This window comes from Pristis pectinata, chromosome 32, assembly GCF_009764475.1.
Source record: "Pristis pectinata isolate sPriPec2 chromosome 32, sPriPec2.1.pri, whole genome shotgun sequence".
Classification (NCBI taxonomy): Eukaryota; Metazoa; Chordata; class Chondrichthyes; order Rhinopristiformes; family Pristidae; genus Pristis; species Pristis pectinata.
The window spans coordinates 8,530,924-8,558,028 of record NC_067436.1 but is presented as its reverse complement, the minus strand read 5'-3'; the positions used below and the strand labels follow the sequence as shown (position 1 = coordinate 8,558,028).

At 41.9% G+C, this 27,105-nt stretch overlaps 1 protein-coding gene across 1 annotated transcript in view; it reads right to left on the bottom strand.

The window, feature by feature from the left end:
• Positions 1–8,643: 8,643 nt before the first annotated feature.
• Positions 8,644–27,105, bottom strand: part of LOC127585235 (RNA-binding protein with multiple splicing 2) — an 88,316-nt gene continuing 69,854 nt past the window's right edge. The window contains exons 7-8 of the mRNA XM_052042535.1: positions 12,976–13,045; positions 8,644–9,599 (exon numbers count right to left, since the gene is read on the bottom strand). Coding sequence (XP_051898495.1) covers positions 12,983–13,045 — 63 coding nt within the window. The 3' untranslated portion in view covers positions 8,644–9,599; positions 12,976–12,982. The remainder of the gene's footprint in view (positions 9,600–12,975; positions 13,046–27,105) is intronic.

Below are 27,105 nucleotides of genomic sequence, written 5' to 3'. Positions count from 1 at the left end.
ACAATTTTATTGGTGGCTAAGCAGCAAAGAACAGTACAATACTGGGGTGTTACAATATTCCAGGTAACCCATTTTTGCCATTTGTACTTTATTTACCCAGTTAATTGCCCACCTTTAGCAGTGTGTAGGTGATCAGTAGAATCAAGGGGGGTGGGGGTTGACGGGAATGTAGGAAGAATAAATTGGATTAGTGCAGGATCAGTGTAAATACTTGCTTGATAGTTGCCATGGATTTGGTGGGTCATACGATTCTCAATTACTCTACGATAATGGCAACGTCATCCATATTGCAGCTTCAATGGGCATGTTAATAAAGAGTCAAAGGGTTGCACAGCAGAGAAACAGGCCCTTCGGCCCACCGTGTCTGCTCACCATCACACCATTTGCCTGCATTAATTCCATATCCCCTCTATGCCTTGCTCATTCAAGTACTTGTCCAGATGCCTTTTACTTTCAGGCTGCCCCAGCACATTCTCAGACTGCATTGGTTGTTAACGCAAGAAGATGCATTTCACTGTTTTGATGTACATATGACTAATAAGTATTTTGACTGTTCCTGCCTCCATCACCACTTCTGGCAGCTCATTCCAGATACCAACCACTGAAAAAAAATGTACCTCTCAGATCCCCTTTAAACCTCCTCCCTCTTAAACCTTTGCCCTCTAGTTTCAGACATCCCAACCTTGGGAAACAGACTCTCACTGTCCACCCTATGTCTCTCAATTTTATACACCTCTATCACATTCCCTCTCAGACTCCTTCACTCTGGGAGAACCAATATCTTCATTAGTCACATGTACATCAAAACACAATGAAAAGGCATCTTTTGCAGTGTTCTAGAGGCAGCCCACAAGTGTGGCCACGCTTCCAGCACCAACATAGGTTAGGAAGTTGTGGGCATGCTAAGTCTTTGGAATGTGGGTAGAAACTGGAGCACCCAGAGGAAACCAGTCTTTCCTTACAACTCAAGCCCTCCCATTCAGGCAACACCCTTGTGAATCTTAACTGCACCCTCTCCAGCTTAATCACATCCTTCTACAGTGTGGCAGCCACAAATGCACACAATACTCCAAATGCAGCCTAACCAATGCCTTGTACATGAAGCCTCAACATCTATACTAAGTGCCTCAGCTAATGAAGGCAAGCACACCATACACCTTTCTCACCACCCTACTTGTGTGGCCACCTTTGGGGAACTCTGTACCTGTCCCCAAAGGTCTCCCTGTTCAACAATGCTCCCCAGGGCCCTATCATTCACTGTGTATGTCCTGCCCTGGTTCCCAAAATGCACCACTTCACATTTGTCTCAAATTCCTCTGAAGCAGAGGCTTTTTAAATTGCTAGCTTGCTGTGCTGTGGTTAATAGATCCCTCTATACTAGCAGGCTGGTGTCTCTCTCTCTCTCTCTCTCCTCTGACTGACTTCTTCAACAACGTCATTACATCCTTTATCTTTGGTTGACGTAAGCACGCCACACACACACTACTAACTATCTTCCTCATTTCCATCTGGGCCTTCCTTTCCTCTACCTCAGTAGATCCCTCTGTATATTTTACTGTATACTCTTTATACAGTAAAATTTCATCTGCCATTGCCCACTTTCCTCATCTACCTTGTCGTGGCCCTTGCATTTTAAATAGTAACAGTAACTGACTTCACTATTAAAGTTGAATTTAATAGTAAAGTCAGTTAATCTAAAGCTTTGAGAATTTGGTGGTGCCAGACCAGCAGATTTTTTGGATGACCATTTGTTACATTATTAACACTCTGATACATTTTTAATTCACTGTGTAAAAAACATGCCACAGTGACATTCCAGTGAATCCAACAAGTTTAAAGGGAGCATGGGAAACTGAGGGAGGATGGACAACAGAACCAAGTGAGGTACTGAAGCCTGAAGTCCCACACCACCAGGCTCACGAACAGCTATTTCCCTTCAACCATTTGGTTCTTGAAACAACCTGCACAACCCTAATCTCTACATCAGTATAGCAACACTACAACCACATTGCAATACAATGGACTTTGGATTTTTTGTTCTAATTGTGCTTTTCGTGTATAATTATGTTTTTCTTGTGAATGTTGGGTCTCTGATACTGCTGGAAGTTTTTCCATTGTGCCTATGCATACATACAGGTACTGTGTATGTGACAATAAGCTCAACTTTAACTTTGAGTTTAAAGTAGCGTGGGAATTGGGGCTCCGGTGGCTGAAGAGAGTGCAGGAAATCCAAGCCCCAGTGAGTGGCTGGAGTGTGCAGGAACCTGGTGAGTGAAAGGGAACACAAGGACCAGGCCCAGAGTCAGAACGGCAAATGAGGCAGATGCTGAACAGTTGAACAACAGATTATTGGAGTCTTGCTGTCTACAGAGGGACCTATGAGCTACAGCAAGCTAACAGTTAAAGTATCTGCTTCAAAGGATTTTGAGAACAGTTTAATCAGGAAGACGTGCTTCAGAAAGGCATCTTTGAAGTAAACAACTACACCAGTTTATGTAAATGTACTGTTCAAAGGATTCAGGAGCAGAGACATCCTGAAACCTCTGTGACACATACCTTTGATGTACGTAGGAAGAAGCGCAGACTGCCTAGGACCTGAAAGAAAACTGGAAACTGTCCGAAATAGATCGATCTTCTATGCTGCATGGTAATATCATTCTGTATATTCTGTCAAGTGCCTCACATGCACTCAGTGTTGCATTTATAACCAAAGGATGAAGATGGCCTAGAGTGAAGCTCTCCACACACGTAAAGGAAGGCTCCCCTAGCACATTTTAGAATTGCAGCATCATCATTTCAATAGGAGAAGCAGTTTATAGAATAAGGTGCTGGCACATGGGTTCCAGACTCAGAATACACTCATCCTTGCAACCGATATAGAGTTAGAGACATACAGCATAGAAACAGGCCCTTCAGCCCAACTGGCCTATGCTGACCAAGTCCCATTTGCTCACATTTTATATATCCCTCTAAACCTCTCCTACCCATGTATCTATCCAAATGCCTTTGAAATGTTGTCCATGTACCTGCTCTCAACCACTTTCTCTGGCAGCTCATTCCAATATAATCAACCACCTTCTGGGTGAAGGTTGCCCCTCAGGTTCCTATAAAAGCTCTCCCCTCTCATTCTCATGTCTGAAGAACAGTTCTCAGTCCTTACACTATTGTATAAAATGGTTCAGTTGCCTGTAAGTCTGATTTCCACCATTTTTGGAGAACCCCCAGCCCTAAGGCTAGGTGCAGGTTGAAGAATCAAGGATCTAGAGCAGTTCCTCTGGTACCACTGGGAGTTCATCCTGCTGAAACTGCATTATCCCACCATGGAGCATTAACAAGCCATTACAAGGCATTAACCATTTTAAGGTAAAGTGAAGACTTGCTCTCTTCTCTAAAGGTACGTTGACAGGCCAACAGTTTTACAGGGAATGTTTGATTCGATGATTAAGCAACACTTTCCAGAAACACCACAGGCTGGTTATAGTTCAGTTGCCAGTTTACAGAGCACTGAAGGTGGAATAACTTGGGCCCAATCTGCCTCCTTCCAAGCAAGACCCATCAAATTCCCGATGGAAAATACTCTTGCACAAATTGCCCAGTGCCTAACATCAACTATACACAATCTAGATAACATCAGAATCTCAATTTTTTTTAGTGCAAAAAGGTTTATAAATAGGATATTTCCTCAGTGGATTTAAATTAGTGGAGTATAATCTATTTTTGAGAGTAGCCCTCAGCTATCCACCTTTAATACAAGGGAATTGTATCAATAAACAGGAGGAAGCAAAAAAAACCTAATCCATAAAATAGTATTGGCTCATTTCACAGTGATCCAATATAACATTTATACAGCAGCAAAAATAAAAGCTTAGTTGTTTCTCTACTTCAGAGAGACACTGGCTGTAGATTGTCATCTCCTCAAAAGGAAGACCACAGTCATGGGTACAGAAGCAGTCAGAGGCTCTGGGATGTATAAACTTCGACAACTTCACTTTTGTGGCAACCTCCACTGCCAATCCAAAGTTCCAGAGGATGCAGTGTGGCTGAACATTTGGGTGGTGGTGGTGTAGTTTAGGCTCCCAGGTCAAATACACAATTTCAGTCCAATTTCCATTCTAAAAACAGAATACTTGGATGGGATTTAGTTCAAGAATAAAATACCACAATGTGTACATACTTCATTGTTTGAAATCTTTGTATTTGCCAGTTTAAGAATAGTTTTGGGGAGGTAGCTGGTAGATACAGCCTCACAACACCAGCGATCCAGGTTCAATCCTCAACTCTGGCACTGTCTGTGTGGACCATGACCACACAGGTTTCCTCTGGGTTCTTCAGTTCCCTACAGTCCAAAGACATACTGGTTGGAAGGTGAAGTGGCTACTGTAATTTACCCAGTGTGTGTAGATGAGTGGAAGAATCTGGGGTGATCTGATGGGAAGGTGGAGAATAAAATGGGATTAATGTGGATGCTGATATGGACTTGGTGGGCTAAAGTGCCTGGTTCTAGGCTGCAGGACTATGACTTTATATGATTAATGTATATTACTAGAATTGACAATGACACAGCTCAGCATTTCACAGAAACCAGCCTCCCCTCCATGGACTCTGTCTACACTTCTCGCTGTCTCAGTAAAGCAGTCAACATAATCAAAGACTCTACTCACTCTAGACATTCTTTCCCCTCCCATGGGGCAAAAAATACAAAAGGCTGAAAGCATGTACCACCAGGTTCAAGGACCACTTCTATCCTGCTGTTATAAGACTATTGAACAGTCCCCCAGCATGACAAGATGGACTCTTGACCTTACAATCTACCTCTGTATGACCTTGCACATTGTCTGCCTGCACTGCACTCTCTGTAACTATTCTGCTTATTATTGATTTTCCCTTCTACTACCTCAATGTAGGAGATGTGATGAAATGATCCCTATAGATGGCATGCAGAAGTTTTTCCACTGTACTTGTGTATGTTACAATAAACCAATATACTATTGCTATTCAATGATCAGTGCTTTCATACTCCAGATCTTTGCATTCCCACAAATAGATTAAGAAAGTGATGGAAACCAACAACTTTGAGCATCATTGGCCTGAACTGCTATTTACAGCTAAAATAAAATCCCACCTTACACATTCAAGCTAACTGGGAAAGACCTTTACACAACACAAGATAACCAAGTCCCAAAAGTTTGAGCATTAAGCAATAAGATACTACAGTGGGGTGTCATAGTCCCAACTTGGCTGTGATTAGTCCTCCATCCTTAAAGTCAGATTTGTGAAGTGGCTGGTTTGAGGTAAAAGTGAAAGATTATGAAAGTACTTAGCTGGCTATTAGTTTTGTCTTTGAAAGATTTTGCAATGCAAAGTTGAAATACATGGCCATTCTTAAGTTTAATCATTTGTCCCAATGACAAATTATCATTGCACTGGCATTTATTACTCATTACATGCTACTTAAAAACCCAAATGCAATTCCCAGAAGTGAGAGAATCAGTAACACAACTTGCAATATTTTGTTGTTGCCTTCAGCTGGAAATTAAACTGTGCAGGCAAATTTAAACAATTGACCACTTGATATCAACTTTCAAAAACATCCAGATGTATTAAATATTGCATCAGAGGAATCAACTTTCATGATAGGTTTGGAGGTGGTTTCAAATTACAGCCCATTTAACTAGTTTTAAATTAGAAACACTAACTGCATGAAACATTTCAAAGTCCTTTAAGGAAATAGAAACCCATTACACTGCCGGGAGCAGTTAAATACACATCTTCCAGAATGTATTTGACGCCTTCTGGCAAGCCTGTAATCGAACAGAGAGTGGTTAGGCACCATTGAATGGTGAATGTTAATGACCAAGGCATGATAAGAGGTAACAGGGGAAAAAAAAGTAACCTTAAAACTTGGTAGTCCTAATTCCTGCTTTTAGGAGTGAATACAAGGGTGCTACAGGTAATTGAGTACATTAAACTACTGAACAAATTACAACCAACTAGAGAATAATCAGGGCAATCAAGTTTCATTTTTATAAGTCAGGGTGCAAATGAAACCCACCCACATGAATTGGGAATGGCATAAGTGGTCAGTATGAACCAATGGACTGCAGAGCTCAGTTCTGTACTGTATGAACATTAATTATTGCAGTTCATGCAAATCTTTATCTAGTGTGGAGCAGGACCAATTAAAGTTTTCTACATCAAAAAGGGACCCACGGAGCAACTTCTTGCAGAGGGTGGTGGGTACGTGGAATGAGCTGGTGGAGAAAGTGGTTGAGGTCGGTAGAATAATGACATTATGCAAAGGTTTAGAGGGATACAGGCAAATGGGACAAGTTTAGGGAGGGGACTTTGGTCAGTATGGATGAGTGGGGCCAAAGGGCCCATTTCTGTGCTGTTTTATTCTGAGCAGCATCACAAAATGGTGGTCTTGTCTGTGCCTTGGGACTGGGCCAACAATGTTGTAAAGGGGTCTTTGGAAAATCTGGTTCCACTATATTACTCCCAAACTACATGCATCTGACCAAAGCAATTTATAAAGGTAGGTGGGGGGGGGGGGGGGTAAGATATGGCCAAAATAGCACAGGAAATTAGAAGGTAAAGGATGGTCAACACTTAGAAATCACAAATCACAGGAGTAAAGCCCATATAAAGTGGCCCAATGTAGCAGAGGCTGAAATTAGCATTAGATTCAGAAATTTGTGGTGCCCAATTTTCAGACCAAAGCAACTAGAGAGAAGCTTGGAGATGAATGGAAGGAAGGGTTCCTGACAGGTAGGAACAAGACATTTATACAGGGAGAGAAAGGAAATGGCAGATGCGCTTTCTTAAAAAAAAACTTGTCTGCTTCCACAGAAGCAAAAACAGTGCAAATGTAATGAGTGTGGAATTTTTGAGATAAGGGTGAGCTGGATGCTTTGGCTTCAACCTCCTGGAATACTAGCATAAAATGACTGGAAGGTAGCAAATGCTATGATGATAAGTGCTAGCTTCAAATTAAGCAAAAATCATGCAATACGTTAGGGAATTTGGTCAGAGTCCAATACACAAACAGGAAATCATTCACAGGATATGGGGCAAAGGTTATCCAGCTTAACTAGTTTACACTCAAGTCTTCCTTCATCTATCAGCACAAACTTATCCCTTTCTCCTTTGTATGCTTGTCCAAATCCTTTAGATTTGTATTACACATCCCAACCACTCCTGTGGAAACAAGCTCCACATTCTCATTGTACTTTGGTTAAAGCGACTTCCAAATTCCCCATCAGATCCAATTTTGATAGCCACGAGGGTAGAACAAGAGGAACTGAGTGTCGATCCCCCCAGAATAAAAACTCTGGTTGTATTCATGGAAATGGAGTTATATAAAGTGGATTGGAGTTGTCAGTAACAAGCCACTAACCTTTCATCTTTTCCCTTAGCCAGAAGGTACAGAATTTACCCACAGGTTACCTTGCATGTTCCAAGACAGAACTATCGATTAGGGTAATCAAGGGTTAATGCAGGAAAATGGCAGAGCTAAAAGATCACCTGTAATCTTATTGAACAAAACAGCCAGTGCAAGGGGCTGAATAGCCAACTCCTACTTGGTAGGGCAACACCAGCTATCAGCAGCAATTTCCTATATCAAATGCAACATCTGAAACTTACAGAAGTGTGTAAAGGACTCAAAGATATGGGTAGCTTAAGGTAGTGAACAAAACATGGCAGAACATTATAGTGCAAATTATCCACATTCAGAAAACAAAAATTGCTAATCAATAGGAAGGATCTGGACAGCCTGTTATGTGAAGCACTTAACTGCTAAGGGCAACGAATGCATCAGAATGTCATCACCATGTTCCCTGGTCTCACTATTCTGACCTGGCGCTGATGAACAGTCAGGCAATTATCCAAATCCTTGCACTTCCTCCCCACCATCACTGCAGTAGCACTTTCACCAGGACTGCAACAGTTCACCACCAGCTCCAAGGGCAACTATAGACTGGGCATTAAATGTTGATCTTCCCAGTGACACCCGGATCAGGCAATTAAAGACTGGGAAGTTAAAGACAGCAAGTTATTGTTCTGTAACTTCTCAACTAGTAAGCGTTCGGTTTTAGCAAAGGCTATTGTTGCCACACTAGAGAAAACTTAGACCAGGAACAGCTGGTGATTTGAGTGGGTAGAGAAAGGAGATGGTGGGGAAGGGGAGCCATGTACATTAGGCCAATTTCCTGAGGGGGATGTCACCAAATCAAAAATCAAGGGGATTGATAAATTAGATTTCCTGGATGGAATAAAATTAGGCTGCAAATTAAAATGTTGAGCATCTTGGGCCCTATCATTGTCAAACTCACAAAGTGAGAGAATGACAGGTAAATACATCCCAGGCAGATTTATGGATACCTGCAAAATCAAAGTATTACAGTACTGCCATTGCTAGACTAGTCATGACCTTTGGAAGTCCCAAGTAGCTCACTCACACCCATGGTCTATACATGTGCCAAAGATACTTCTCCCATACAAAAAAAAACTTACAATAGCATTACTAGTTGGTTTCCTTATTTAAGTAGTTTGCACAAGCATTGTTTGAAAGTTAATCCAGCAGAGTGTGCACAAGATCTGCACTTCCGAGAGCACCTTAGAATCATACACAACAGCAGAAACTATTTAACATCGTCTTTTATAATCCAGTTTCACATTCTAAAGGATCAGCAACTTGCATCTCAAAGTCTTGCAGTCCTTGTACAAGCATTGCAACCACACTCCTAATACTTTAAGTACTTAACAGCAAAATAAGCAAAAAACACAATACAATTGCACTTTTAAACTACCATTACAGGCTATATTCAGCATTTCCAAACTCAACTGAACTAACATTAAGTTATAATACAGATTACAATTTTAATTGCACAAAAAGTCCTTGATGCATAAATATTCTTCATTACACCAGTACAAAAATACTTGTACTCAATATTGTTCAAAATACTTTTAACAAGAACAGCTGATATTTGGCAAGATGGGTTCTCCAGAGGAGGCAAGTTAACTAGCCAGGGCACTAAAACAGAGGCTGTGAGAACTTCAACATACAGGCAGACATCCCAAAAAAAACAAGTCTTCCAATGGCAATGTCGACAAGGCTCCTTCTCAGAAGAGCACCACAGATTGGGAGGATAATTGCACTTCTTTGAGCCATCTTCATACATTGGATAGTCCTGATCAATAGGAATGTGGAGAGGTGGGGAGGAGGGGCAGGGATGGAGGTAGAAGAACCAGATGGAGGCATTTATGAAAAGAAACATTTTATAAGAGCACCAGCATTCCATGCTGGTCTTTGTACTTCAGTTCCATCAATGTCAACCTTAAATTTTGAAGTTTCACAGCAATGGTGCCATTTTACAGTTGGTCCTTGCACCGGATGGATTGATCAGACTGCCAGTTTACAGGTCCTCCCACTTGAAAGTTCAAAAGTTCTTTAATCCACAGGCCAGTGACTGCTCCAGTGCAGAGGAAGTGAAGCAGTTGTTCAAGATCTCCTTCAACCAACGACCCCCAAAACAAAATCCAGTCTGTCCTTGCATAATCACTCCATGGAGAAATGTTAATTGTTGAATTGGGGTAGTCTGCAGAACAAGCATTTAAAACATACTAAACCATCTCAAACATTTGACCGCCCAAAGCATATTTACATTTTGCAGAAGTGCAAAATAACAAGACAGACATGCAATGTCAAATATTTACAGCAAGTTATGCCAAATTAGAATAGTGTCAATTTCTGAAACTCATTTTTAGAAAGGATGTGGAGGCCTTTAAGATATTAAATAGGATGGTCTGAAGGTTCAGGAATTGTAAGCAGCCTTATCTGCACTATTGGTCTGGGGATAATAATTCTTCCTTTAAATTGTATCACCTCAGAGGAATGTTTCAATGAGGAGTCACAACAGGGCGGGGTGCCTGCAAGTTCTAGGAGGCTGTTGGAAAGAAAGTTGCAAAAAAGCCAGCTGGCTCCAGACCATTTCGTTAAGTATCCAAGCTAATAGTTCAAGTTGCTGACCATTTCTGGTGTTAGGGCATCTCATTCTGCTAAGATACATCAGAAGTGCCAGTTGATGAGAATGGCCAAATTCAATACTAAACATTGGAAATTATCCCTCCCAACTACTATAACAGTTGGACAATGATTAGGGGCAGAGTTGTGAGATTCCATGGAGGGAGCATGCAACAGAACAAACAGCTTATATACTATTATATATACTATTATACTATTGGTTACAAGAGGAAAGAATTGGATCATACAACCCTCAGCCCCAGAGAATATGGATGCATTTTAAGCAGATTTCAGTCCACCCAGAAAGACAACTGTTGACCATTACTGGATCTGTACAACCAGGAGGGAGAATCCTTTGATACTTTAACAGGGCTGTGAATATTAAAACAACTGAAATTTCAGCTGAGCATATCCTTCAAATCTGATGTGGAATCTACAGACCCAGCTCAGGGGGAATGTCTACAAAGCAAGATAATTGACATTAGTTTACACCATTATGCAAAGCTGCAGTAATTTACACAGGTAGACAAAAAGGGCCTCAAAAGGAGTTGCAGGAGGGTCAGCTGATGGGATGTACTTGGCTCCAACAGATATGGAAATGTGCCATTCACAAACAGCTGTTTGCTGAAAATTCCCCAGTTCGAAGAATGTGAACATGGGATGTTATGCCTCAATTACATAGGACATTGGTGAGATTATATCAGGAGCATGGTGTGATGTGTCCAAATCCAATTTAAGATACAAATGCACAGAAAGCAGTTCAGAGAAGCTTTACTAAACTGGAATGGGCAGGTTGTCTTGAGGAAAGGATGCACAATTAAGGCTTGTATCTGCTGGAGTTTATAAGTGCAAGATAAAGTGGTCTTGACAGGGTGGATGTGGAGAGGTTTCATCTTGTAGAAGAATCTACAACTAGGGGGTCACTTTAAAAAGTGGTCACCTTAAGGGGAAAAAAAGATGGTTGCAAATCTTTGCTTTGAAGTGTGGCAAGGACCAAATATTTTTAAGACAGGTAGACTGACATTTGTAAGGAAAGGGGTGAAAAGTCACTAAAGGCAAGGAGGAATGCAGTCAGATCAGTCATGACCTTATTGAATGGTGGAACAGGCCAATTGGGCTAATAATGTGCAAGATCAAAACTATGGATTATTGCTGTTGAAATCCTCCACAGGTTAGAGAATAGATTAAAGGACTTTGTACAGTTCAGGAAAAGGCTTGCATGCTGCCAACACATTAAGCCAAGCCCATCAAGGGCATATTCTAGTTAATACAGCCACTAATACAAGATCAAGGTGGCCACTAAATAAACTATGTAGTGCCTGAAGCAACTGAATCCGACCAGGAAGATTGACAGGTCCTCAAACCATTCAAGGGAATGGAACTGAGTACAAGGAGACCCAAAGTACAAGATAATTGCTTCCAAGCTGCAAAAGGACACAAGACATCTGCAAGTGAAGAGATGTGTGCACAGAGTATCTACAGGTCATGAATGGACAGTGACCATGTGTGGAAAGACCAGACCACAGATCTCAAAAGTGTGGACATTGGCTCAATGGTTGAAGGGCCCAAAACCATGCTGCATAACTCTACAGCTTCATTTCCATCATACCAGGCAGATCTTGGGCAACAGGCAAATCCAGAGTCCAAGACATACAGCACACCAAATCTATGCCACCATCAACCACCCATTTACACTAGCCACGTTAATCCCTTTGCTTTCATCAACCTACATGGTAAAATATGGGTGACAGTTGAATTTTCATAGTCAACTACTTAAAAAGAACCCACTAAGAATACAAGTCTGCAGATGGGAAGGATTGTTTACATGAGCTGCTGGTTAATGTTGTAATAAGGTGCCATGCCAGGAAATTCCAGGAAAAAGGCTTCAGAAAGGACTGATCCCCAGTCTACTCCAAACTCTTGAATAAAGTATTGTTTTTGATAGCTTTGTGCCCATTTTTAGTGTTCTACCAAGTTTAAAAGTCTTAATAATATACAAAGTCCTTGCCACCCTTCAAAGCAAAGATTTGCAACCCTCTTTTCCCCCCCCCCCCCACTTAAGGTGACCACTTATTTTTAAAGTGACCTCCTAGTTGTAGATTCTTCTACAAGAGGAAACCTCCCCACATCCACCCTATCAACTCCTTGACTTTGATATACCTAGAGAAGAGGGCTGCAATACAAGATACTTACAACATGTAACAAGGATGAACCTTTATAAATTATTGGTAGAGCCTCAGCCAGAGTGCACCTCCATTTCCTCCCCAACATTTTGGGAAGGATGCAGAGGTCTTGGGAATACAGGAGATTTACCAGAATAAGAGCCAGAGATTTAGGAAGTCCAATTAAATAGAGAAAATTGTAAACCTTTTGTACTGAGGGGGGAAGATGTTAAAATCCTGAAGGTTTTCCACTGAGCAGTGCAACTAGAATACTGAAGAGAATCAGATTACCACAGAAAGCAGATTCATCAATTCTGCACAAAACTGGATAAGCAAAGGTTTTTGGGGGAGGGGTGGTGGAGGGTCCCACAGACCATAAAGCCTCCTATGTATTACAAATGGTCCTGCGAATAGGGAGTGAACTGTATGCTTAGACAAACACAGCAAATCACATGTTGGAAAAAATATTCCAAATTACAAATGGGAAGCAAACTATTACTCCTTTTGGGGGTGGAGGAATACAATTTTGAGCAGATTTAACATGGAGAAAGCCACTAATTGGAAGGACTTCCCAAAGCTGTCAAGACAAATATTGGCGTTGCATTAATTTGAGCAATTTCAGCCCATTTGTAGGTTCAGGATAGGATGTTAAACTAAACAAGATACTCCTTGACTGTAGGAAGTTGGAGTTAAGGGAGGAGCATTGGCAATGGGGGGGGGGGGGGGGGGGGGGAAGAGAAGAGACAGGAAAAGGGAAAACAGTGTAAGTATACATATCAGGATACTTACTAAATACTTAACAAAACTGACGAGACTTCCATCCTTGTGGAGAAGCTTCAGATGGAGGATACCAACGCATCTGAAACAAAAAATTCACTTCATTGTACTTGCAAACTGCCACAGGGAAGTCTGCACACAGCAGAAAGATCTTGGCTTTCAATTTGCAGACTGATATTCTGTGCACTCTAATGGCACCAATCAGAATTAGGTTTATCATCACTGACTTATGTTGTGAAATTTGTTTTGCAGCAGCACAGCGCAAAGACAAAATTACTATAAATTAGTTAATCTTCAACTATTTATTTTGTAATGTCTGGAGAGTGTCAATGTTTTATTTAGAGCAGCCAACAATGTTGACTACCAGAAAACCATACCAGTTTGCCATTGGCTCGTGAACTTACAAAAGTAAATTAAAAAGTATCTTGGGCAAGCTAAAATTGCCTTTGATTGTATATGTTGGAAAAGTGGTCTAAACTATAATTGGGAGCAAATTACTTGAGGATTAAAAAAAAAATTTGAATGGAATATTTGGGATTTTCCAAAGTAGTCAAGACAAAAGTGGTGTTGCATCAATGTCAGTCTCGAGGCCCTCGTCTGCATTTCACCCACTCTTCTGGGGAAAGCAAGAACCAAGTTTCCCTTGTCCTCACCTATCACTAAGCAGCCTCTGCTTTGAACAGATCACCCTTCACGATTTCAACCACCAGACATCCCCTCTCCAGCAATTTCAAGGGATTGCACCTTTTGAAGCTTGTCAGCTCCTCTATCCCCACCAACTAGTCCCCAATTTACAGGCCTTTCCTATGCAACTGCACAAGATGCAACACTTGCCCTTCCAGCCTCTTCCCTTCCCACCATCAAGAGACCCAAACATTTTTGGGAACTGGCTTTTTCTAGCATTCACTTGTTCTTTATTTGTATTGTCTGGCTTGCTGGGCATGTCCCATATTCTTACTTTGTGTAATGTGATGCCAAGGTATCTGCTCCATTTACTCATCTGGTCTCTTTTCCCCTCCCCCCCCCCCCCAACACCTACTTTGCTGTTAAACTTTGTTATAAGAAAGTGCCCCAGACCTGCAAGACTGTTTCCTTCCTCTGATGCTGCCTGACCTACTGAGTGCTTCCAACATTGCAAGTGACACTATTGGGGAAACCATTTTGTTCATCCCATCTGTTTTTTTTAAAAAACACTCCATCCAACAATTATTGATAGGATCGATTGGTTTGGAGAACAGCTAAAACTGGGCCTGCCCATAGTTAACTAGTTATCATAATAATTCAGATTTGTTGCCAGTTCCCTCACCACTTCCACCTTAAAAACTCTTTCAAATGAAGGAACTCTGCTGTCCTGCAGTCTGGCTTTATGTGATATCAGATCCAATGTGGTTGACTCTCCATTGCCTCAATTCAGGGACTGGCATTGCTGGTGACATCCACATCCCATGAATGAGTAGAAGCTCAGGTGAAAAGTTATGCTATGAGATTTAATTTGCGCATCTAAAGCCAGGATTTTACTGCTTAATCTCCAACCCAAAACAAACTGATGTTTGAAAACTATGAAAGCCAAAAAATCCAAGATTCACAAAACGTCAGGGAGTTTGACCAGAATGTATGAGAAATTACACAAAGTAAACTTCAAGTTTGAGAATCAAGCTTTCATATTAGAATTACACTTGTACATAAAACATCTGATCAAAAAGCACCATAAAGAACACTGGCCAGACCTTATGCCCATTAGGAATGATTGATAAGTGCTGGCTTTGCCAAAGATTATGAAATGAATAAATGTACATTAACAGGCTGAGTATCTTGTTGTAGAATACGATATGTAAAGATTCCCAAATACCTCAGTGAAAGTGGTGTTGGGAGCTCTTGAACCAACCTTGTGCCTATAGTAAGGTTACTAAAATTCCATTTGAAGCTACTTATTCTCCAGAAATGTATGCTGTTTTAGCAATGTGTCCTAACTAGTCTTAAAAGCATATTTAGTCAACTTTCAAATATAGGTACTGTATAGGGTAGGAAGTGGGGTAACTTAGTCAAAGTAATGTGATGTGACCAGATAAATAACCTAGGAAATGGTAAAAACAGCCCCCTAATACTGCCCCAAAACCACCAGGAAACCAATTTAAGGGGAAATCCTTTCATGATACTTTAGGCTGAAATTAACAGCTGGGTAAATGGGACTCTAATCTTGCTTCCAATCACTTAAATGGAGGTCAGGTGCAAATGATCAAATTCTCAACCACAAGAGCCCTGAAGGTTGTGGGAAAGGAAGTCAACATATCCAGACTAGTCTCTTTACTGCAACCACAATCCAAATCAAAATCCAAACCACTGAACAGCCCAAACCAATTTACGAAATGAACACTTCAAAAGTCAAGCCCAGTTTCACACATGTCGCTTACGAATGAAGTGTTGGTCCACAAAAGGAGAAGGAAGTCTTATGGGAGATTTGCTTTTGAAATCAAAAGGACAAATCAGTTCAAGTTAAAGCAACAAATCTCAACTGTTGCTGGCTAGACTGATGAGAAAGGATTCCAACCAGAGGCTTCAGTCAAAAAAAAATCTTGCTAGAGCAAACTTTAAAACCAAATCTGGCACATAAAATTCTAGTTAACAGGTCAAATGAGTTGGAGGGAAGTGTGCAAGACCCCACAGAGCTGCCCTGAATAAAGAGGGAGCATCAGGTTTGGAGATCAGTCAGGAAATCTGGGTTCTGTCTATTGGTCACCGACAGTTCCAGGTAACACAAGTTCAATCCTGACCTCTGGTGCTGTGGAGTTTGCATATTCTCCCCATGATGGAATGGGTTCTTCTCACATCCCAAACATGGACTGGGAGGTTAATTGGCTGCTGCAAGTTACCTGTAGTGTTGGTGAGTAGCAAAAGAAGAATCAAGGGAGAGATGATGGGCACATGAGAAAAAAAACTTTTAGGGGTACAGGGAACACACAATTAGCATGTTAGATGGTTAGCGAGAGCCAAGCATCAAATTTACTGATGAGTTCACATTACAAAATTAGGCAGAATCAGGTAGGACCCTTCCTTCCTTTGAACCAAATAGCTTATCCCCCTCCTTCCCAAATTTGTGGCTAAAGGCTAGGCCAGCATTTCTGCTCATACCCAAATGGTCAAGCAGATGTCATCAGCTGCTGCCTTAACCCACACATTCCCACACTGATGTTAGTTAAAAATTGCTAGGATTTGGATCAGGTGCAGGAATGGTGATAATTCCATCAGGATGGTGTGAGAGACTTGGAGGGGAATGTGCTGGTGGTGTTCCCCTGCACCAATGCCCTTATCTCCTGTTGGTGGTAGAAGGTGTAGGTTTGGGAGATGCTGCACGGTAACTGTTTTGTAGACAACACACATTGATACAATAGAGGTGGAGGAAACATTTAGGTTGAAGTGTGATAACAATTCTGGATCCAACTTCTGAGCACTTGGGAGTTATTTGAGGCAAGCAAATTGTTTCACTCTAGCCTCAATTTTAGATGGCAAATAGGTAGATATAGTACAAAAAAGTCCTTCAGTCCAATGAGACCACCCCGAGCACCCATTTACACTGATCTCATTTTATTCTCCCCCAGATTCTACCATTCAACCACACACACTAGAGGCAATTTAGAATAGCCAGTTAACCTACTGATCAGCAGGTCTTTGGTATGCAGGAGGAAACCAGAGCACTGGGGGGAATGCCACAGGGAGAACAGGCAAATTCCACACAGGCAGCACGAGGTCAGGATCGAACCTGGGCCTCTGGAGCTGAGGCAGCACTCTACTAGCTGTACCACTATGCTGCCTCTTCTTTGTGTGGTGGGAGTGCCATCAGGAGTCACTCCTCACAGGATACCCTTACATTATCATACCCATGGTGTGTTTGGCTCCAGGCTCTTGTCTGTGACAAGCCCAAGGTTGTGATTGTGGGAAAACTCTAGTTATACCATTAAATATCAATGATGGCTAAAAGTTGGACCCAGGTGGCACAGATAGGTGACAATGGTGCATTTGCTTCACCTCCAGGTTCAATGCTTGCCTCTGGTGTCTGTGTGGATTGTACACATTCTCTCTACAGCCACATGGGTTTCCTCTCACATCCCAAAGACATGTCAGTAGGCTAAATGGCTTCTGTACTTTACCTCTTAGTATAGGTTAAAGGCAAGAATCAAAAAGGAAGCTGATGGGCATGCGAGAAAGTACAAGTCGCAGGGGTACACGAAGGGACACGGAATTACTCCAAGAAACCATCATGGATCCAATGGGCCAAGTGACCTTTAAGTGTGAAACAAGGCAAGGTTAATGGAATACTGGTCATTGAATGAATGCTACGGCAACAGAACTATGATTAGATCACACCTGGGGTAGTGTTCTGGGCTCCATGCACCAATCTCCTGAAATGTCAAAGACGATGAGCCCAGTTACAATGAAAGATTACACCATTTAATTCCCTTGAATTCAGTGTTGGGGGGTGTGGAGACTGAAGATAGATTAGTACCCCATTTAATTCCATCCCCAGACCAATTTGTTATGGTGCTCTTTGTCTTGGATTCCAAACTGTTACAAGTAGCTACCCCTGTAGTTAAGGTGCTTGCTGCAGCTGTTCTCTGCTGTATCAGGAACCTGACAAGAATAGGTTCCCAAAGCAAAAATTACCCATGGCTTAGTATGGTCTCAGAGGGCCAGGATATGCAGTTCAGCCAATCAGTATTGAGATGCGAGGCTTGGGGCCGCACCCCCGTGTTGGCCATTGCTGGGGACTGGACTGGCGCCATGTACTGACAGGCCACCTAGATCCATGGTCTCCCTCATCAGCTCCTGGTGGATGTGGCAGAAATTGCCACTGCCCCCAACCCAGACACTTCTACAGGATCAAGCTCAGCACTGGGTACTGGCCGTTGAGCCAGTAACCAGAGGGAAGTCTTCGTATTGGAGTGCTGCACAGCCAGGTGGGGTCAGCAGCTTCCATCACCATCAGGGGGTGATAAGGGAGACTAGAGGGTTCAGGCAGTCTGCCAACAAATGGAGCTACAAGTCCCTGGTAATGGCCCACACTCACTGTGCAGTCAAGCCCCACATCTCAGTGCTGATTAGCTCAACTCACAAGTAGCACCTCTACAGTGAACTGTGGGCAAGTGCCAGGTGAGTTTGTGCTAGATTCCTGGCAAAGTACTGTCAGTTATGCACCTCCACATGCTACAATGAACCATTTTAGCACAGTCTATAAGCACATTCCTGGGAACACATTCCAAGCACTAAACAAGGTGCATGCTCAAAAAGGGAATTTTGTGAATGGATACAAATACTTAACCTGATATACAAGATTATGAGAGGCATAGATAGGGAAAAGATTGATTTGCCCTATGTGGGCATCAAAAGCTTGTGCCCTCTTGATCAAGGAGAAGGGAGTTCTAAAAAAAAGGGGGGGGTGGTGTGAAGGGCAAGTTAGGCACACAAATGTACAGTAGTTGATACTTGGACTGCACTAGAGGTGGAAGAATCAGATACAATAGAGGTACTTAAGAGGACAGACCTAACGTGGGCAAAATTCGATCAGTGTAGATTGGGACAAAAGGTCAGCATAGATAATGGTGGGTGAAAGGGCCTACTACTGTACAACTACAATCAAAAAGTGCAGGGCCAGTGAACCAAGCCTAAACACAAGATTCAGGCATTTAAGAAAAAGCTTTTCAGACAAAGTATAGAAGTTGTTTGAAATATTTCCATTAAGGGCAATGGGTTCCAATTCTAGATCAATTAATTTTGATTACTAATCTCAGAAGGTATATGGAGTTGGGTTACAAGTCACTCACTGAATGGCAGAGGGACTCATTGGCATTCTTTCTGCAGATGAGGCATTGGGAAGGACCCACACCTTGCATACTCAAACATTGTAAAAAAAAGGTACAGCAGCTTAAAGACCAAAAAAATTATGCATCCAAGGGTCGTCTCTCCAGCAGTTTGTCGTCTCAATTCTGAAGCAGTTTGTGAAGTGTATAGGCATCTGGTGGACCTTCACTTGATTTGAGAATCAACATTACTGTGGTGTCCTTTTTGGATATTTCATTATGGCAATATCTGAAGCAAAGTGGAAAGTTCCCTCAATTTTTAAAAACAGAGCACAAGGCAAACAGAAGATTAGACCAAGAATAGGGAAGCTTCCTTAAAATACAACATTACAGCCTTGATTTAAAAAATAGCATGTGACAGACTGCTTAAAGTGCTAAAACTGGGCAAAGATGGTTAGAACTCTTAAGTTTCATTTAGGATTTGATTTTGAAGCCAGTCAACCATAAGTACAATTAACCACAGTGTCTATGAGAAGTAATTTCAGTTAGAATTAAAACTGGACATTCTAATTTGGAGAAGGCTTCATGCATTTTAATTACAAGGTGAAGTAACCTTACAGTCCAAGCTGGTAGGAACAGCCAATATTAGCATGTGCAGTTAAATAATTAGTGCCTACAAGCAGTTGTGCAAACCCCCAAGGGCCAATATGAATGGTGCATCTTATAGTGGAAGACAAGGGAAACAGCAAAAGGCATGGATGTTAACAATGGATCAACATAGGCCTCATTATCTGTACAAACCAACTAGCTAGACCTATGGAGCAGAAGAGAACAAGTGACAAAGCTCAAAGTCCATGGTTAATAAGTTATCCTTGCTGCCCCAAGCATATTTAGGTCATTTATAATTTACTAGTAGCAATGTCAACTAGCAGCTAGTCACATTAAATATCACCCTTTAAGGACTGTTTAGAAGAACAAATCATTGTCCATAGATATTACCATGATATTTGTTATATCCTTAATGGTCAACAAACAATTGCATCAAAGGAAGAGATAAAAGATGCAAGTTTCCTGGAAGGAAATGTTGGGAGACACCTAAAAAGGGTGATTGGATCTGCAGACAATTCCTGGCTAAAACAAATTTAGATTCTTGGGGGCATCAACTGTGTTTTGGTGGGGGGGGGGGGCTGTGTGGTGGAGGAGATAGGATGGAAGTATTTAAGGATTTATGCAAAAATCACAACAAATGCATTCCTGATGACATGCAGCAGCTCAAGACTAGAGTTAGGAGTCCCTCATCACATTCCTCTTACCACCACCTCCCCACATAGGAAACCTACACCAAATCAAGACCCCAAGGGAGCTAATCACTGCCAGTAGATCAGGTGAAAATTTCTCAAATCAAAACCAGCTGACTTTGAACAGATCCAGCAACTGCTTTTAATCATCTCCAATGCCAAGGAGACAGGCTCATCTGGAAGCATTCTAGCAAATCTCCGCACCCCCAGTTTACGTGCAGTGCTCATGGGAAAAAAAATAGCGAAGACAAGACCTACCAACAATCCCAGGATTTCAGAACAGTTAACCAAGGCAGAATAAGGTACCAGTTCCAGTCTTAAAAATAATTGCTTTTAACTGCCATGGCAACTAGTTTCACCATTATTCAACTAAGCCTCTTTTTTTGAAGCTTCAATGCAACAGATTAAAAATGTGTTTAGTCCAAGACTTAAGAATGTGATTTGCTTCAAGACCCCAGTGCCATTAGTGGACAAGTGTGTTTGGAGAGACATGCAAGAGTCCAGTGGAATGATTCAGCCTGCAGAAGATCCTACCGCTGATCTAAAGTCATGGTTCTTTGGGAGAGATAGACTACAAGTGTTACAACTAACAAGATGCTGGAGGAACTCAGGCAGCATCTGAGGGTGGAAATGGACAGTCAATGTTTCAGGTCAAGACTATTCATCAGTCCAGATGAAGGGTCTTGACCCAAAACAGTGACTGTCCATTCTCCTCCACAGATGCTGCCTGACCCACTGACTTCCTCCAGCAATTTTCTTTTCTCCATGGTTCTTGCGTATACTGAAAACACTGGTTCTGCAATCTCCTTGCCACACTTCAAATAAGATGGGAACATGGTTCCCCCCACCCCAACTCATACCCACCCCAACATGCTTTCTTTGCCTGTGGTCAGTGGCCCTTTGCCCAGATATGGAGGGTCCACCTGAATGGCCCAAAGCATCTTATTCATGTAATCCAAGTAGCTTTGGTAGCGTGGAGAAGCAGTCTCAAAGGCAAGCTCCTATCTCCTGCTTTACAGGTAGTTGGTGCCATTAGAAATTTAGTTTACATCTGACAGGTGGCATTTAAGGCAATTTCCCCTAGAGAAAACAAAAATATGCCAAGACATTAAGAGTGAATTGTTTCTTTGCCTCAACCTGCAGCTCACCTCTGGGCCCTGCACCGGGTCTAACTTGGAGGATCAGGGCAAGATTCCCCAGGTCAAACTCTAGGGAAACTCTACAATGGGCTTTACAGCCAGAACCCCGATGGGGGTCCAGGGTTAGAACATAGATATGATGAATTTTGCATTACAAGTCTTACAAGACCAGCAATATTCAACAGGTCAACCAAGGTGGCTACCATCAAGCCTCTAGAACTGGGTTATGTGCAAATCAAAAAAAATTACACTTCAAAATCTAATCTAACCAAGTGGGGAGTCCCTCAATTACATGTCAATTCAAGTCCAATTATGCATTCAACACAAGATTTGTGAAGTTGGTTTATGCAGAACAGGTAAACAAGTTCTAGATTTTGGGAGGGGGTGGGGAAGAGAAAAGTGCAGAAGCTGAACATCCAAAACAAAAATGCTGGAAACACTCAGGCCAAGCAGCATCTGTGGAGAGAGGAACACTTAATGCTTCAGATCCAAAACAAACTCTCCACATACACTGCCTGAAAAAGTGCTTCAACATTGTTTTTAGTTCGTATGTATTAAAATATTATACATGGAAATGCTACTGAATGAGGATTTAAGTGCTTGAGGAAACCCTGGCAGAAGTAAAATATGTTGAAGCAAAATATTTTAAAAGCAGATCTCTGAACATATTCCATAGAATTCTGTGTTTCAATTCATGAAGCATTGACCAGCTGACAGGACTAGATTTTCAATAGCACTGCTCTGGCGGTGATTAGCTCCTTGGTTTTAAAAGGCAGACATTCTATCATCTATTCTCCAATAGTTTTCTTTCTTCATTCTGCCCATAAAACACTTTCCAAAGTCTCCATGAGAAATTTAAAACTTGGGTTGGTAAGAGATGATCCCACCATTCTGGCAAATTTAACATCCAGGAGTGACTGGTATTGTACTATACATGCATCAAATTTAATGGGCACATTAAGCCACCAATGCTCTAACTTGTGCACATCGACATCCCGCAACATTTCCTACTTTTGATCCATAGCAGATATTGAGTCAGATTGATTCTAAAGTACATAAGAATGGAATGGAATACAGGGAGCTGAGAAAATCTAGAGCCAGTAACACAGGTACTAAGATTAGCATCCAAGACATTTGACAGCATTTCCCCACTCAGAGGTATTCAATGCAAAAGCTTTGGACAAAGGGATTAGTCTACTGCAAGAGCTCCCAACAATTTAGGATTATTACACACTTGAATGAAACAAAAAGCTTGACCCAGATCCTTTCCATTAGGGTTCTGATTAGCATCAGATGCAAAAATATTCAGACAGTAGGCCACCCAGTCTCTCGCACCTGTTTTAACATTCATAGTGGGTAGTGTAACTTGGTATTTTTCCTGCACTAGCCTATAGTCCATTAACCCTTCATAAAAAATAAACTGGTCTTGAATGCACTTGGCAACTGACCCTTTTTGGTTAGATTCACCTGCCTCTGAAGTTTCTTCATCTCAGCTTTGAATGGCTAGCTCCTTATTTTAAGGCCAACCTCTGGTCCTAGATACCCAGCCTGAGGAAGCATGCCACATCTACCCTGTGCAAAATTCTTCCAAGGCTTGACATTTCAGTGAGATCTTCCTTCATGTTTCTAAGCTCGGGTGTCTAGATCTGGTCTGCTAAGCCTCTCATATAAACTCACCACTCTGGAATCTATCTGGAAACTTCACTGCATTCCCAGAAATACATCATTGCTCAGGTTGGAAGACCAGATCTGTACACAGTATCCAATCTGAAGTCTTACCCAGGCTGTATGTAATTGGATCAAGCAATCTCCTGCACTCAAATCCTCTTGCAAGGATGGACAAACTTTTCCTAAATGTGCTTTGTGCCTGCATAATCAGATTAGTGCACACTAACAACCAAGACCTCAACTTTCATCTCTCACCATTTAAAAATTAATTTTTCCACATCTTCTTGCCTAACCTGTCTACAGACCCTTAAAAGTTGACCTGCAAATCCCTCAGCCCACACTGCCACCTAGATTTATTTCAGCAAACCTGATTACTACAATTTATCCTATCACCCAAACAGTTAATGTACATGGGAACAGCTGGGACCTAACACCAATACTTAGGGTATCTTACAGTCATCTTCAGTTTGATGTTGCCTTTTGATTCCTGTTTGCTTGCTAATACTCAGTCCAATCACCCATAATACACTAAGTTTTAATTGTCTTGTGTGGATCCTTAAAGACCTCCTGGACACCCAACACCACCACCAACTGGTTCACCATAACCTCTTCTACTTAATGTCTGAGCCAACAATCACTGTGGGAGAGCAGAAGCATAGTTAGCAGTTGCTTTGACTCCAGGGACCCAGGTTCAATCCCAGTCTTGGATGCTGTGTGTGGACACTGAACCTTCCCTGTAACTGAGGGTTTCATTCAGGTGCTCTGGTTTCCTCCCATACCCCAAATACATGCTGGTAGGTTCACTGGCTATTACAGATTATGCTTTAGTGCAAATGGCAAAAGAACCAAACAAAAAATGGAAATCTTTGAGCAGGAGAGGGAACATATAGATGGGGTACAGGGGAATTGATAGGATTGTTCCATTGGGAGCCAGCATGGACTTAGGCTTAATGGCCTCCTCCTGAGCTATTGTTGACTCTAGCCAATTCCATTTTCCATGCACTGTTACCACTTAATAAATTCCAGCATGTTGATTACTAGTGTTTAGCTAGTTCCAATTTTTCCTCCCTTCATGGTTACATTTACTACCTTCCAATCCTGTGGGAACTATTCAAGATGCCATTAAACTGGAAGTGCAGGAGGTTTACAAGGATGTTGCTGGGACCCAAGGGACTGAGTTATGGAGAGAGGTTGAGATTTGTTTTTCCCCTATTGGAGAATGAGGGGAAATCTTAGTGGTGTACAAAATCATAAGGGGCATAGAAAGGGTGAATGCACTCAGTCTCCTCCTTGCGCCCCCCCCCCCCAGGATTGGGGAATGAAGAACTAGAGCACATAGGTTTAGAACCCGAGGGGTAAACTTTTCATCCAGAGAGTGGTCAGTATATGGAATGAGCTACCAGAGGAAGTGGTTGAGGCAGGTATATTAACATTTAAAAAAGGGTTCTTGGACAGGTACAGGGATAGGAAAGGTTTAGAGAGAGATGGGCTAAATGCAGGTGAATGGGACTAGCTTACATGAGAATCTTGGTTTGCATGGATCAGTTGGGCTGAAGGGCCTATTTCCATATTGCATGACTATAATCCATGGAATTTTGCATAACAACCAGTGAATCCAGTCTCCATAGCAATATTCAAATTGTAGAATGTAGGCCATCAGGTCCCAGTAATTTATTGGCCTTCAAGCAAACAAGAATGAGCTTATTTGCTCTTGACCTGTAGTCTGCAACTGTCATAGAAGAGCACATGCTAATTCTCCTTTGCAGAGCAGTTTATGCACAACATCAGTGGAAGGAATCCAAGCCCTTATCAGGGAGCTCAATTTCTATTCTTTGGACTTCAACAGTCCAAAATTGCATTTAAAACTTGGAGGCAACTAATGCAAAGAGAATCACTGGAGTGTTAAATTTAACCCAGCAAAATTAAAATGATATTCAAAATGGGAATCTCTTGATCAAGAACAAGATTGTCTCAGGCTCCATCAGAATGCACAGCAACCAGTGAACAGAAAGAACTAAACTGCAGGAGCAAAGATCTAGTGTTGCAAGGCTGGAGCAGTTACCAAGATGGAGAGATTTGAGATAACAAGACATTTGCTAGAGCAGGAGCCAATGTCGGGAAGCACAAAGATGACACTATACTCTGCACAGGGCTAGACTAGACTAGGAATAGCCAAGATTTTGCACTCAAGTTTAGAGGGTGGAAGTTGGGCATTGCAACATTTGCCCATCTAGCCAAATCTTTGGTGATGAAACAATGGCATTGCCAGCAAGCTTTACACAAATGATCAAATCAGAAACAGCTCACCAACAAGGCCCATCTTTCTACAGAGGGTTCCATGATTTAAAGATTAATTAATAGGTAAATTTGACACTTCCCCTTCCAAGTTGGTCAATGTCACCAAGGATCAAATGGAAGGCATTTTCCACAAGGGTTTCAGGCAGCTTTTGAACTGAATTTAAAAGTCAGTTGCTTAAACCATTGCTAGACAAATTTGAATCGTGCAAGTCTCAAGGCAAACAAAGCAGCAAACAGACGACTCCAATACCAATTCCCTATTTGGAGACGAGAGATTCTGCAGATGCTTGAATCTGAGCAACACAAAATGCTGGAGGAACTCAGGTCAGGCAGCATCTATAGAAGGAAAAACAGTTGACATTTTGGGTCAGGATCCTTCATCAGGACTGGAGAGGAAGAGGGTGGAAGCCAGAATGAGATATCTTTACTAGTCACATGTACATCAAAATGCATCTTTTCCCCATGGTGTGTTCTGGGGCAGCCCGCAAGTGTCACCACGCTTCTGGCGCCAAAGCATGCCCACAACTTCCTAACCTGTACATCTTTGGAACATGGGAGGAAACCCATGCAGAGGTTGCTGGCACAGTAATAGCATTACGTTAACCGCTATACTAAAAGGTGTGTCCGTGTCCATGTGGAAGAGGCAAAAAGGGATAGAGAAGGTCAACTTCTGCCCTATTCCTCTCCATTCCTGAAGGGTCCTGACCCAAAACGTCGACTGTACATTTCCCTGCATAGATGCTGCCTGACATGCTGAGTTCTTCCAGCATTTTGTGTTGCTACAACTTCCTTATTTGTTGGCTTTTGGGATAAGGTCATTTACCACTTTATAAAGCACTGCTGCAAGATGCCATCCACATTTGATTTAAAAAAAGCACTCTCAATGCATTTTTGGGATGGAGCATGCCAAGTGTAACGTAGTAATGTTCAGTGGAGAAGGGCATGTAACCCCTCAAACTTTCCAATTTATTCAATAATAGCTTACACAATGGTTAGTCCCAAACTAGATTTTCTACTCAGTCCTTCCAAGCACCTAGTCAAAAATCTCCACTTTAAATGAATATTTTTACATCCACAGATGAAGTAAACAAGATTCACAACCTTCTGAATTCCTCAGTCTTTAATGAGTATTCCTTCAACTCAACATTATCTCCTAATTCCAAGTCTAGCCTCAACCCCCACTGAAAGGGGGGGAAAAAAACATTCTCAAACAGCCCATCAAGCCCCTTCCTTAGCATGTTTCAGTAAGACTGCTCATTTTAAACACCAGTGTCGAGACGTTCTGATCAATCTTTGATCACAAGAGAACCACTTCAAGAATTTCAGTTCCTTCTTGCAAAGCAGTGTCCCCAGTTAGCAGGGGGCATGCAGTCTGGCTGAGAATAAACTGCTTTTAAAAAAAGTTTCAAACCAGAGATGCAGAAACTTCAGTGGATGCTCATGTGTAAGGAAATGCCAGAAGAGGGCAATTCACAAAAAAACTAGAAGCGTGGCAGTCTGCCTTCAAGAGGATGGGTGCTACCAAGGACCACGGGAGCTCCGTAACATTAGACTTGTGGTCAGTATTTAAGAACAAGCTTCACTAACACTGATCCTGGCTCAAGTGGGAGCTCAAATAGGTTCCAGTGATGGAGCAGGTCATGACGACTTAAAAGGGACAGGGTGGATCTGCTGGTGCATTTGGTCTATCCACAACTCGCCAATCCAAAAGAATTGGCCCCAAACAGGTCCACGTACCAAGCTGAAACCTAAACTCAATCTAGTGTGCAGATTAACTAACTAATCCTCTTGGTATCTGGTCCACAATTTATGTGCTCCAGATACATTGGGTGAAACCAATGAAAATTCACACATCCATCTGGCATGATCTCAGCAGCAACACATCCAGCATCATAAAGACTGCATCAAGACAAAGTGCTTTCAGCCAATGGAATACTGTTACTTTAG